At 39.8% G+C, this 14,283-nt stretch overlaps 1 protein-coding gene across 1 annotated transcript in view; it reads right to left on the reverse strand.

Moving 5' to 3' along the window:
• Positions 1–14,283, reverse strand: part of ppp2r1a.S (protein phosphatase 2 regulatory subunit A, alpha S homeolog) — a 37,390-nt gene that overhangs the window by 1,075 nt on the left and 22,032 nt on the right. Inside the window, 4 exon segments of the mRNA NM_001087562.1 lie at positions 6,144–6,286; positions 7,452–7,606; positions 9,733–9,793; positions 10,685–10,858. Coding sequence (NP_001081031.1) covers positions 6,144–6,286; positions 7,452–7,606; positions 9,733–9,793; positions 10,685–10,858 — 533 coding nt within the window.

Below are 14,283 nucleotides of genomic sequence, written 5' to 3' on the forward strand. Positions count from 1 at the left end.
ATGCTCAGCTGAAATTCCTTGTTGCTTATCAACCCTTCTAAGCTATTTTCAAATCAGCCAAACCTGTGTGTTAGTTGCTGTACAGTAGTGCTGCCACCTGCTGGAAGTTAGTGTGTGCCCTTCATTTGCATAATAACATCACCAGCAGGGGACAAGATAGGGAAATCTCCTGATACTTCTAGTGGAGGAGTTTACTAAAACAAGACATTCTGGGTAGAATACTCAAAGCAGTGTTACAATCTGAGCATGCTCCTGAAATTTGCATATTATAGTCTCTGTTATAGTCTCAATACGGCCTCCCTCAGTGAAAGAACCCATTTGACAACGTAAGGGATTTTTTTAAAACCTGCGTTTTTTTCAAAAAACTATATCTGTGGTTTGATTAAACGTGTTTAGCGTGTACTGGTCAGATTGTTAATGTGTTTGATTTTGGCTGTGATAGGTGCCCTTTAAGCTGGCCATAGACGCAAAAATCCGATTGTACGAAATCTCGATTCGTATGATTTTCGGACCGTGTGTGGAGAGTCCCGATATTTTTCGTTTGGACGATTGGCCAGGTTAAAAGATTTCTGTCGGCTGCCGATAATTTTTCTGCATGTATTGCCGATCGTACGATTTTCAGTGGGAGACGGTCACTAGCTTTTGTTGTCATAACTTTCGTACGATTGTTGTCAGGGGCAGAACATCGGCTCATCTGTTATTTTACTACTTTATTTGATCTGAATAATTAGTGGCAGGTCGGGAGATGGGGAAGTCTGATCGTTCGAGGATTCGAACGATTGGATCTTTGCGTCTATGGTCAGCTTTAGTTGATACAATAAGTTGATACAATTCTCAGCAGCATCTGTAGAATATCAGCAACTATTGTATCAAGTCAAACAGCTGCTTTTAATGAAACGCAGGGATTCTGCTCAGCAGGGGACAAAGATAAGAAATGTAGCAACTAAATGTATCATTTTAGAACAGTTAAGGGTCAGGGCACACAGGCAGATTCAGGGAGATTAGTCGCCTGGCGACAAATTGCCTCTTCTTCGGGGCGACAAATCTCCCTGAACTGCCTCCCCTGAGGCTAAAATGTAAATCGCCAGCTCAATTCGTTTTCCGAAGACGCCCAAAGTTTCCTTGTGAGTCAACTTCGGAAAAAGAAGCGCTGTGAGTGCCATCTCGCTGGCGATTTTTCATTGTAGCAGGCGGGAAGGCAGTTCGGGGAGATTGTTGCCCCAAAGAAGAGGTGCTTTGTTGCCGGGGCAACTAATCTCCTCATGTGCCCTTACCCTTAGCTGGAGATACCCATTAAATTGTTACCGTTGTCTAATTGGGAGAAGCTTTGTTTTGATAAAAGTTAAAAATGTGAAGCATTGGGGAAAATCAGTTGTATATGCCTTTCTGTGGGTTATCAGAATGTATAAAAATCAATGTACATCAGTGGGCTTTGTGTTTATGGCGAAGTAAAATTAAAAAATATTTAAAAAAAAGTTGAAATTAACATTATTACTGACAGTGCTCCTGAAAACAAAAGTATCACGTTTGCTCAGGCCCAGCAAGTACGAGTGTTATATCTCGATATAGGAAGTGGCAGCTTTTCGTTGTACAGTGACTATACTAAATATAGAGATAAGAGACAGATGACTCTTCTTAGAATTAACGGCTGAGATGAAACAGATACTTACAAACCAAGGAAAGCCCCTGTTATTGCTTCATATTTTGACAATCGTTACCAATGAGGCGAGAATTGGGCTTGGGCTGTACATATGGTTTTCTTGCTGTCAAGGTAACAACTAGATGCAATTTTTAAAGGAGAACTAAACCCCACTCCTATAATAGCCCCCCATTCACCACCCCCCTCGCTTCCCCCCACATAGTCCACCATTTAGAAAAATGTTACAGAAAGTAGCACAGACCTCTCCATGCGGAGTAGCGCAGCAGAGCTCATGGTCGCAAAACATTTTTAAGTTGGGAAACTGGGCAGCAAACTGGAAAATGAGGTTCAATGTTGATAAATGCAGGTTATGCACTTTGGCAAAAATTAGTGGACTTCTAAGTTTTTTTGGGAAAAATCGAATTTGATCTAATGCGCTATTCGGACGATTTGATCGAAAACGGACCTATTCGACCAAAAAAAACCACACTTTGACTTAATTTCGGCTCGTCTTCGAAATTCAACCCTTGATGAATATGCCCCTAAATGGCAGTGTGTTGGGAGTTTCCATAAATGAGAAGGATCTGGGGATTTTTTGTAGATAACAAGTTGTCTAATTCTGGGCAGTGTCATTCTGTGGCTACTAAAGCAAATACAGTTCTGTCTTGTATAAAAAGGGCATTAACTCAAGAGATGAAAACATAATTCTGTCTCTTTATAGGTCCCTGGTGAGGCCTCATCTGGAGTATGGGGGCAGTTTTGGACTCCAGTCCTTAAGAGGGATATAAATGAGCTGGAGAGAGTGCAGAGACTAAGTGCAACTAAACTGGTTAGAGGGAGGGAAGAGTTAAATTATGAGGGGAGACTGACAAGGTTGGGGTTGTTTTCTCTGGAAAAAAGGCGCTTGTGAGGGGACATGATTAGACTTTACAAGTACATTAGAGGACATTATAGACAAATAGCAGGAGACCTTTTTACCCATAAAGAGAATCACGTACCAGAGGCCTCCCCTTCAGACTAGAGGAAAAGAAGTTTCATTTAAAGGAACAGAGTAGGGGGTTCATCACAGTGAGGACAGTGAGGTTGGGGAATGCACTGCCGGGTGATGATTCAGTTAATGACTATAAGAGGGACTTGGATGATTTCTTGGACAGACATAATATCAAAGGCTATTGTGATACTAAACTCTATAGTTAGTATAGATATGGGTATATATCATTTATGTGACAGTAGGGAGGGGTGTGTGTATGGGGCTGGGATTCCATTTGGAGGGGTTGAACTTGATGGACTTTGTCTTTCTTCAACCCGATTTAACTATGTTACTATGTAACTAACATGTGCAGTTGGAGCTGTTTGATATATGAGCCCACTGTAAATGCACCGGAACACTCCGGAAATAGAGGAAGGGAAGAAGAGGATCCGAAGATCCCATGCGCTACTCTGCATGGAGAGGTCTGTGTGACTTTCTCTCTTTCTTCTTACTATCAGAAGAAGGTATGTTGCAATATACAAGATTGATTTCCACAGTTCAAAAGATAAAGACTCCAGTTCCCTCAGGCAGTCCTACCTTTCTGGTCAGTGTTGCAAATTATGTTTATTATAATAATAATGGTGCAGAAATCCAATTGGTCTTTGGCTTCCATCTTTGATTTGTGCAGCAGAAGCCAAGTATTTAAAGGGGTTGTTCACCTTTGAGTTAAAAACTGCCGCGAGTCAACATTATTCGGACGCCCATTGACTTTAACAATGTGTCAGAATTGACGCAGGAGTCAAATTTTGCGTTTTCGGCAAAGCGAAATGGGACAAATTCGTCCATCACTACCTGTGAGTGCAGACTTCTTTTACAAGGGATTGTATTTGATTGCTGGCTCTGCAACCAGGCAAGCAGGATGATTTACACGAGTGCCGACTGTATATGGAGCATTATACATATATAATACACAAAAGCCATGAATATCCTGTAAATTATATCCTTATAAACGGTGAGTTCTGATGTAATTTCTGTCACATGACTCACTGAAACTTGTGTATTATAATAAATAAAGTACCCCCAGTTGTAAAATATGAGGATATTAGAAGTTACCTCGGAGTTCCATGACCTGTATAAAAACACTCGGCCTTCGGCCTCGTACTTTTATATGGTCATGAAACTCCTCGGTAACTTATAATATCCCTATATTTTACAAAAGGGGGTACTTTATTCACTATATAATACACAAAAGCTATTTATATCTTGTAAATTATATCCTTATAAACGGTGAGTAGTGATGTCATCAGTTATAAACGGTGAGTTCTGTCATTTCTGTCACATGACTCACTGAAACTTGTATATTATAATAAATAAAGGACCGCCAGTTGCAAAATATGAGGATATTAGAAGTTACCTTGGAGTTCCATGACCTGTGGTATGGTCATGGAACTCCTCAGTAAATTATAATATGCTTATAATTTAGAAGAGGGGGTACTTAATTCACTGTATAACAAAATTATTTGCAAGCACAAACAGATGCAATTTAAAGAACAGCATCACATAATAATTTGAGGCACACTAAAGTCAGAAGGCAAAATGTAACACTTCTGATTAGCCGCAGTCATCCAGTTTACAGAAAGTATCAGCTGTGAGACTCTAATGCCACTCAGGATTCCCTTATATAACGTAGATAAAAAGAAATAGAACCATAACTGTGGTAAGAGCACATGATCTTCTCCTCTCACCCTTCAGCACTGCTGTATCCAGAACTGTTACTGGACAGAGTGTTTGGAACTAACAGGCCACAATGGAGATTTAAAACGTGTGCTTTGGCAACCCACACCTAAACATATGTCTGTGCTTCCAGACTAAAATAGCCCTGGAATAAACATTCTATTATATTCTCACAGAACAATCTTTATGCTGGAACAGAACAAGATACAAGGTAATCCAATAGCAATGTTCTGCCTCTGCATGATATTTTAAATTTCACAGAAATCTATTTCTATTATATCTATGATGACGTTAAAGGAGAAGTTTTACCAAACCCGAGTACACAGCTCTAGAAACTCTCTGTTTGTTTAGGATAGATGCTGCCATATTAGCTTGGCGTGACATCACTTCCTGCCAGAGTCTCTACCTGCTCACGCATAGCTCTGGGCTCAGATTACAGCAGGGAGGATCTTCATACCTTATGAGGAGGGAGGGGGAGAGAGAGGAGCAAACTGAGCATGCTCAAGCCCTAGCCCTGGAGGTTTAAGATGAAAACAGGAAGTCTGATACAGAAGCCCATGAGTACACAATAGAAGGAAAGAAATGTGATGATTCTTTTGACAGAGGTCTCAGAGCAGCATTACTTTGAGGGATTACTGGTGTATTTATATAGACCTTTCTGATAAAGCTTACATAATTTTAACCTTTACTTCTCCTTTAAATTAAAGGAAATCTTAAAATAGCCATATATATATATATTAGCAAAATGTTTTATTGAAGAGGAATAGCTTAACTTCCTCCCCCAGCCAACAGCCCTGGTCAGCTTAAAGGTTTTGTTCACCTCTGAGTTAACTTTTAGTATGACGTAGAGAGGGATATTCTAAGACAATTTGCCATTGGTTTTCATTTTTTATTATTTGTGGTTATTGAGTTATTTAGCTTTATATTCAGCAGCTCTCCAGTTTGCAGTTTCAGCAATCTGGTTGCTAGGGTCTAAATTACCCTAGCAACCATGCATTGATTTGCATAAGAGACGGGAATATAAATAGGAGAAGCCTAAATAGAAAGATGGTTGGATTAAAAGTTGCAATAACAATACATTTGTAGCTTTACAGAGCATTTGTTTTTAGATGAGGTCAGTGACTCATCTGAAAGCTGGAAAGAGTGAAAAGAAAAAAGGCACCGACCGGTGTGGGATCCATTATCCGGAAACCAATTATCCATAAAGCTCAGAATTACAGAAAGGTGGTCTCCCATAGACTCCCTTTTAATCAAATAATCCAAATGTTTAATAACCATTGCCTTTTTCTATGTAATAATAAAACAGTAGCTTGTACTTGATCCCAAATAAGATAAAATGAATCCTCATTGGAAGCAAAACCAGCCTATTGGGTTTATGTTTACATGATTTTCTGGTAGATTTAAGGTACGAAGATCCAAATTACAGAAAGATCCGTTATCCAGAATACCCCAGGTCCTAAGCACTCTGGATAACAGGTCCCATACCTGTAATTAAAAATCTATAAAAAAATAATAAATGAGGACCAACTGAAAAAAGTTTCTTAGAATTGGCAATTCTATAACATACTAAAAATTAACTTAAAGGTGAACCACCCCTTTAAGTTACAGCTTCAGGGTTCTCACTCCATTTAACTGGAAAAGACCCGCTGGTTAGTGGGTTAAAGATGTTAAGAGAATTAGGGCTATATAAGCAGCTTTAAGCCTCTATACAAAATAAAAGCAATATTTTCATATTGATATTTAATCAAATACATTGCATGCTTTTTCATATACTCCCATCTTAAATAAACTCATTTGTACCTGTTGTCCAAGGTGGGTCCTATTTTCTGCAAAGACTTGGCCACATTAAAGCGCACATTAGCGACAGCATCCCCAGCCATCCTTACAACAGTAGGGAGCATGTGCTTGGTGGTGATGTCTTGTTCACAAACCTCTGAAAGCACCTGCAGGAGGGACAAATCAGTTTACTTTCTAACGATTCTGAACCCTCAGATTGATTTTGCTGGCTCAGGGGCTCACAGACCAAGGAATTTTACTTCCATGTATATCTGCAATATCTTCTTCATTGAAGTGAGCGACATCAGGCTGATCCGATACGGGCAGTCGCATTTTTTAACTGGCCCGATCTAGATCTGGCCGACTTTTGACCAGATATCGATCGGCCCCACAGACGGGCCAATGAGCTGCCGAATCGGTCTGTCTGCAGCTTTTAAGGGCCTGTGCATGTGGGCCTTAAAGGAGAAATTAACCTGGGAAAAAACCCCATACCCTCCCTCCCTCCTCCCCCCAGGCTAACTACCCCCCCCCCCCCCCCGGGGAGATGCCCCATACTCCATACTTGCTCCTCGGCGCAGATTCTTCCAGCGGAGTTCCACACGTCCATCTTCCGGCTCCTCTGTAAGCTGCCTGAGAGATCGGTATTTATGCACATGCGCAAGTTGGAGCAGTTTGCCAGCTTGCAACAACTGCGAATGCGTGAAATTACACCGAAATTGACGATCTCTCAGTCAGTTTACCGAGGAGCCGGAAGATGGACGTGTGGAACTCCGCTGGAAGAATCTGCGCCGATGGATAAGTATGGGGCATCTCCCCAGGGGGGGAGGGTAGTTAGCCTGGGGGAGGAAGGAGGGAGGTCTACCTGGGGTGGGAGGTACGGGGTTTTTTCCCCACAGGTTGATTTCTCCTTTAAGAAGCATGTTTACTAACATTGGAAATAAATATCTGGAGAGATTTCTGGAGATGTTGCCCCTGGCAACCAATCAGCAATAAGATTTAAACAACCACCAATGAGTTAGAAAACAAAAGCCAAAATTGCTATGAGCAATATCTCCAGAAATCTCTCCAGATATTTATCTTCAATGTTAGTAAACCCCCTCAGTGACGACACTACAGAGTGCCAGGTCCCTGCCCAAAAAAACTATGGAGGGGCCTATTGTGCACTGACCATTCCCTCACTCCCTCAGGTAGGAGGGCAGCTGGGGGGGGGGGGGGTTCAACAACTATAGAGAAAGATGATAATGTTATTTGGGGTCCCCCTCAGTGACAGTAGGGTCTTCTACCTCTATAGTTACACCACTGCTCATAATTCTTCTACTAGAAATCACTTACATTGATGCAGAACAGTGTGGTCATCCTATGTAGGTAGTTGGGATCATTAGACATTGCCAGGACTTTGGGGATAATGGTGGCCTGAGCCCAGTCTTTGCCAAACTTCTCCACCAGCTTCTTCAGGTTGCTCGTTGCTGCCTCTCGAATGGCGTACACTTCAAGGAAAAAACAAGTAAAGACGTAAAGAGGAAGTTCACCTTTTTTATTTTTTTTTAAAAGTTTTTATTTTTCAATTTTCAATTTAAGATAGATTAGAAGAGAGAGAGGGAGAGAGAGAAGAGAGATCAAGAGTACAGGGAGCCAGACATGGTATCGTAGCTAGCAGTCGTAAGCAGTACATTTTAACCATTCACATTTCCCAACACATTGACCAGGTTGTCTTTGTGGATCAGCCAGGAGCCCCAAATATTATCAAATTTCTGTGGGCAGCCTCGGGTAAGGTATATCAGTTTTTGGCTTGGCAATGAGCTGTTAACTAGGTTCACCCAGAATGGCAGGGATGGAGGGGCAGTAGATTTCCAGTTTAAAAGTATGGCTTTCTTTGCAAAGTAAAGAAGCTGGAGATAGCAGATCTTGGTGAGGAAGTTTACCTTTAAATGAACTACTCGTTTTGCACTATATTAATCTATTAACCGTTGTTTCTGCTTTTACCAAGACCACAAAAAAAAAAAGCAGATTGTATGAGATTATTCTCTAAAATGTAAAAATAAACCCCAATCATCTTAAAATGAAATCATGGAAGTGAGTATCAGGATGGTAAGTTACTGCCTCGATAGCAAGGTCTGTCACTTTAAAGGAATTGTTAAGTGTAAAAATAAAAACTGGGTAAATAGATAGGCTGTGCAAAAAAAAAAAAAAAAAAGTATCTAATATAGTTAGTTAGGCAAAAATGTAATGTATAAAGACTGGAGTGACTGGATGTGTAACATAATAGCCAGAACACTACTTCCTGCTTTTCAGCTCTCTTGCTTTCCACTGATTGGATACCAGGCAGTAACCAATCAGTGACTTGAGGGGGGGGGCACATGGGACATAACTGTTGCTTTTGAATCTGAGCTGAATGCTGAGATCAATTACAAACTCACTGAACAGTTATGTTCCATGTGGGCCCCCTTATAGTCACTGACTAACTCAGAGTTAGAGAGCTGAAAAGCAGGAAGTAGTGTTCTGGCTATTATGTTACACATCCAGTCACTCCAGCCTTTTTACATTACATTTTTGGCTAACTAACTATATTAGATACATTTTTATTTTGCACAGCCTATCTATTTACACAGTTTTTATTTTCACACTGAACTGTTCCTTTAATGAGAATTGCAATCATTTTCCACTAAGGAGTTGTTCACCTTTGAGATAACTTTTAGTATGATGTAGAGAGTGATATTCTGAAACAATTTAATACTAGGTTTCATTTTTCTTTTTTGTGTTTTTTGTTAGCTTTTTATTTAGCAGTTCTCCAGTTTGTTATATCTTCTGGTTGCTAGGGTCCGAATTACCCTAAACTTATATAAGGGGCGTTCAGTGTTGAGTGCAGTATTATTTGATGGGGTTAACTTACCCAGAAAAACAGGGGGTGCAGGTGCTTAAGTCCCAGACCTTCAGTTCAGGGAGGCAATGTTGCAAATGGATAATAATAAAGGGCTGGCACATACCAGACCACACTCCATGAATTGATGTAGTAAAAAATCTTTTTATTGTAGCAAAAACATCACAGCAAAAGCCTTACGCGTTTCGTGCCTTACGGGCACTTAGTCATAGGCTGCATAGGTTCAGCCTATGACTAAGTGCCCCTAAGGCACGAAACGCATAAGGCTAGACCCCATCTAAAAAACAAATGCTCTGTAAGGCTACTCATTTATTGTTATTGCTACGGTGTATTACTCATTGTTCTAATGCAGGATCTCTTCTAGTCACAGTCCAGTCTCTTATTATAATCAGTGAATGGTTGCCGTGATAATTTGGAGCCTAGCAACCAGATTGCTGAAATTACAGACTGGAAAGCTGCTGAATAAAAAGCTCAATAACTCATAAACCACAAATAAAAAAAATAAATGAAAACCAATTGCAAATTATCGCAGGCTATCACTCTCTACATCATAATAAAAGTTAACAGCAGGATGAACAACCCCTTTAAGCAGGAAAACTTTTGTTTTTTTTAACCGAGCATTTAACTTAGTAATAGTAATATGTTAGGAGATTCTGCAGAGAAATATTTTATAGACGAACGCAGTCCCTTTCAAGAGTATCTACATTTTTTTTACACATAGGGACAAGTCCTTACCATGATCCACCAGCCAGGCCATGCACAAAGAGTTTAACTTTTCATCAAAGAACTCCACTCCCTGCAAAAGAACAAAATCATATTTATAAATAAGCATCAACGCACTCTAGTGGCCAAATCACAGGCTTGTGCTGTAATTCTCTAAAAAAAGAGAATTATACACCAGAGCATATTATAATTAAGAACGGGGGCAATTTAGGCTAGTGTCATGTGGTTGTTTTCTCTGCTGTTGTATATATGCCTGTGTTAAAAATAGGGATGCACCGAATCCAGGATTCGGTACGGGATTTGGCCTTTTTCAGCAGGATTCGGCCACAATACTTGTTCATGGCCGAACCAAATCCTAATTTGAATATGTAAATTAGGAGTGGGAAGGGAAATCATGTGACTTTTTGTCACAAAACAAGGAAGTAAAAAATTTCCCCCCACCTTTTCCTTTCCCGCCTCTAATTTGCATATATGCCTTTATACATTAATTTTTTGGCTAACTATATTAGAAACATTTTTTATTTTGCACAGCCTATTTACCCAGTTTTTATTTTTACACTGAACAATTCCTTTAAAGGAAAACTATACCCCCAAAATGAATACTTAAGCAACATATATATACTTATATCAAATGAAGTGGCATATTAAAGAATATTACCAAACTGGTTTATATATTTAAGTAAATATTGCCCTTTTACAACTTTTCCTTTAATCCACCAGTCTGTGTGCTGCCTCAGAGATAACCTGACCAGAAATACTGCAGCTCTAACTGTAACAGGAAGAGAGTGAGTGGAAGCAAAAGGCAGAACTCTGTCTGTTAATTGGCTCATGTGACCTAACATGTATGGTTTGTTTGGTAGGTTTGTCTGCACTGAGAATCCTAGGGTTCCAGGGGGCGGCTCTTGTATTTTAAAATTTCTGTTTATGATTACCCAGTCGGACAAACAGTAAGAGGTGCACTTACCAGCTGCCCAGCAAGTAGGGGCATGTATTCGATAATTGCCAGTCGGACACGCCATTTGGCATCTTCTGCCAGTTCTACGATGGCAGGAAGGAGTGACTGTGACAGTTGCCGGATCCCAATAACCTCATTCACACAGTCCAGGTTTGAGATAATATTCAGCCGCACTTCTGGACACTGTAAAAAAGGGGGAATATTTATAGATTAACTTCATGTTAACTCCATGGCAGTGATCATTTTACCTTGGCCATCTGTTACAACTGAGCAATTATACTTTTATACACAGCCACTCTATTAAATTCTAAGCAAAAAGAAGCAGAGGAAGGTACCTGGTGTAGGAGATTAAATGTCACAGTATTAGGCTTATGAAGAGAGGAGCGGTACAAGTGCAGGGAGATAAATGAACAACAGTGGTAAAGCAGTGATGTTGATTGTTGGCAGTGCATGGAGAAGAAAAGGGAATGGAGATGCAGGAGGAAGGTGTGCAGAGACTGGGAAAAGAGATGGAGACAGCATGCAAATGTGGGGGGGGATTATTTTGGACAGCAACTCAACGCTCTCTTAAAAATACTCTTTATCAAGTCCATTTAAAGTATAACTTTAACATATACGCCTTGTGTATTTTAGGCATAGCCTTGTCTATAATATATGGCCTATTATATAAACTGAAATTCATAATACTAGAAGTGTGGCTATGACCTAATCTAATATCTCAGCCTTGCCTTAAGGAACAGTAACAACAAAAAATTAAAATGTTTTAAAGTAATGAAAATATAATGTAGTGTTGCCCTGCACTGCTAAAACTGGTGTGTTTGCTTCAGAAACACTACTATAGTTCATATAAACAAGCTGCTGTGTAGCCATGGGGGCAGCCATTCAAGCACAGGATACACAGTAGATAACAGATAAGTACTACTATAGTTTATATAAACAAGCTGTTGTGTAGCCATGGGGGCAGCCATTCAAGCACAGGATACACAGTAGATAACAGATAAGTACTACTATAGTTCATATAAACAAGCTGCTGTGTAGCCATGGGGGCAGCCATTCAAGCACAGGATACACAGTAGATAACAGATAAGTACTACTATAGTTTATATAAACAAGCTGCTGTGTAGCCATGGGGGCAAGGCATTTTTTAGTAGCAGTATGCACAAAATGTCTCTGTCTTAAATATATTGATAATGGGTTGAGTGCAGAGGACCTCTTGTAGTTAGCCATGGGGGCAGCCATTCAAGCACAGGATACACAGTAGATAACAGATAAGTACTACTATAGTTCATATAAACAAGCTGCTGTGTAGCCATGGGGGCAGCCATTCAAGCACAGGATACACAGTAGATAACAGATAAGTACTACTATAGTTTATATAAACAAGCTGCTGTGTAGCCATGGGGGCAGCCATTCAAGCACAGGATACACAGTAGATAACAGATAAGTACTACTATAGTTTATATAAACAAGCTGCTGTGTAGCCATGGGGGCAGCCATTCAAGCACAGGATACACAGTAGATAACAGATAAGTACTACTATAGTTTATATAAACAAGCTGCTGTGTAGCCATGGGGGCAGCCATTCAAGCACAGGATACACAGTAGATAACAGATAAGTACTACTATCATTTATATATACAAGTGCAGAGCAACACTGCATTATATCTATTACTTTAAAAATACTTTATTTTTTTGATGTTACTGTTGCTTCAAGTAGATGAACGTTATCTAGCTAAACATAGAGTAAAATACTCCATTACATACTAAAGAGTGGGTACTGGGCTAAGAACATCACATTAACTAAGACAGGGGGGATAAGCTTTACTTTAACGTTAGCAAGACGCCATGCACCACTATTTAAAGTGACCAAGAACATTATTTTAGTGTGCTTCAATGTCAACAAGGGAGATAACATTTTTTTTGGCAGGGAAGTTGCAGCCCACTAGTAACTGTCACAATAGAGAACTGTTGTGTAAATGGGGCAGCACCCACTGGTACCCTTAAAGGTCAACTTGACCAAACTTGACAGTAATTTACAGATTACAGCCCAGTATAACTGACCATGCTGAAATTGAATCAGACATTGTAAAGTTCATACTCTGATCCAGGCTCTTTTAATATTAATATACCACATCTGTGTACTTATTGTGCTTAGCACAACGATATATACAGAAGCCGGCATAGTTTTATGGGATCTCGCTGTACAGGCTATAAATACATTTAGGCAGCTGCACCGGCAGAGTTGTAATTAGTTCAGAGGAATACATATATTGCAACAGTTTCTGAACAAAGATGGATATTTAGTAGATTACATTATATAGTTATCATAAAGAAGGAACAAATCTAAAAAGAAACAAACGTAGGAAGCGTAGGCAATATTAACTGGGAAACTATAAATATCAGGCTGGAGGGATCTTTTGAAAGATGAATGCAGTTCATAAAGCCCCTAATAAATTACCATTTCAGGAATAATATATCAAAATGTTAAGCTTATTGTGGAAAATATACAAACTGTCCCATGGGAGGGTGTACTAAGTGATAGAAATCCACTGCCAATGGGACTAAGAACTTGGCAACATTTGGAATGACTATTTGGATATCAGAATTAAATTCTTGCAGCCATCTGTAAATTTTAATAGGCCTTAAAGGGATTCTGTTATGATTTATATGGGGTAGTTAAATTACATTATTTGCACTGCAAATAATTCACTCACAATATAAAATTTAATTCCTGACCCAACAAGTGTATTTATTTAGTTGTAATATTGGTGTGTAGGTGCATCTCAGGTCATTTTGCCTGGTCATGTGCTTTCAGAAAGAGCCAGCACTTTAGGATGGAACTGCTTTCTGGCAGGCTGTTGTTTCTCCTACTCAATGTAACTGAATGTGTCTCAGTGGGACCTGGATTTTACTATTGAGTGCTGTTCTTAGATCTACCAGGCAGCTGTTATCTTGTGTTAGGGAGCTGCTATCTGGTTACCTTCCAACTGTTCTGTTTGGCTGCTGGGGGGGGAGAATGGAAGGAGTATTATCACTCCAACTTGCAGTACAGCCGTAAACTGAAGTTTATCAGAGCACAAGTCACATGACTGGAGGCAGCTGGGAAATGGACAATAGGTCTAGCCCCGTGTCAGATTTCAAAATTAAATATAAAAAAAATCTGTTTGCTCTTTTGAGAAACGGATTTCAATGCAGAATTCTGCTGGATCAGCACTATTAACCAACAATTGAAAAAGTAAAAGTCTTGTAAGTAGGCACTTTAGCCATTTGTTGGTGGAAGACGCACATGCATGTTGAAAATTAAATATGAGCACAGCCCCCGAAATGGAGGACTAAAATAAAGGAGAACTTGGGAAAAGGGGAACAAATATAACAAAACAGAAACTCTGTACACAAGCACTTGGTGTGAAACGACTATTTCTAAAAATACTACACTATATATCGATTCTTTTTTTCCCCCCTCTCTTTGTTTCTGGTGAGTTCGACTCCGTTGCCAAAGGCGCTGATGCATTTTTTTCCTATATGAAGCATTCCACAGTTGAGAGACTGAATTAGGACCGGCAGGAGGAGACTAAACTAAAGGACTAACTCTTTTCATTTCTGGTGCA

The sequence above is a fragment of the Xenopus laevis genome, chromosome 7S (assembly GCF_017654675.1).
Source record: "Xenopus laevis strain J_2021 chromosome 7S, Xenopus_laevis_v10.1, whole genome shotgun sequence".
Taxonomy (NCBI): Eukaryota; Metazoa; Chordata; class Amphibia; order Anura; family Pipidae; genus Xenopus; species Xenopus laevis.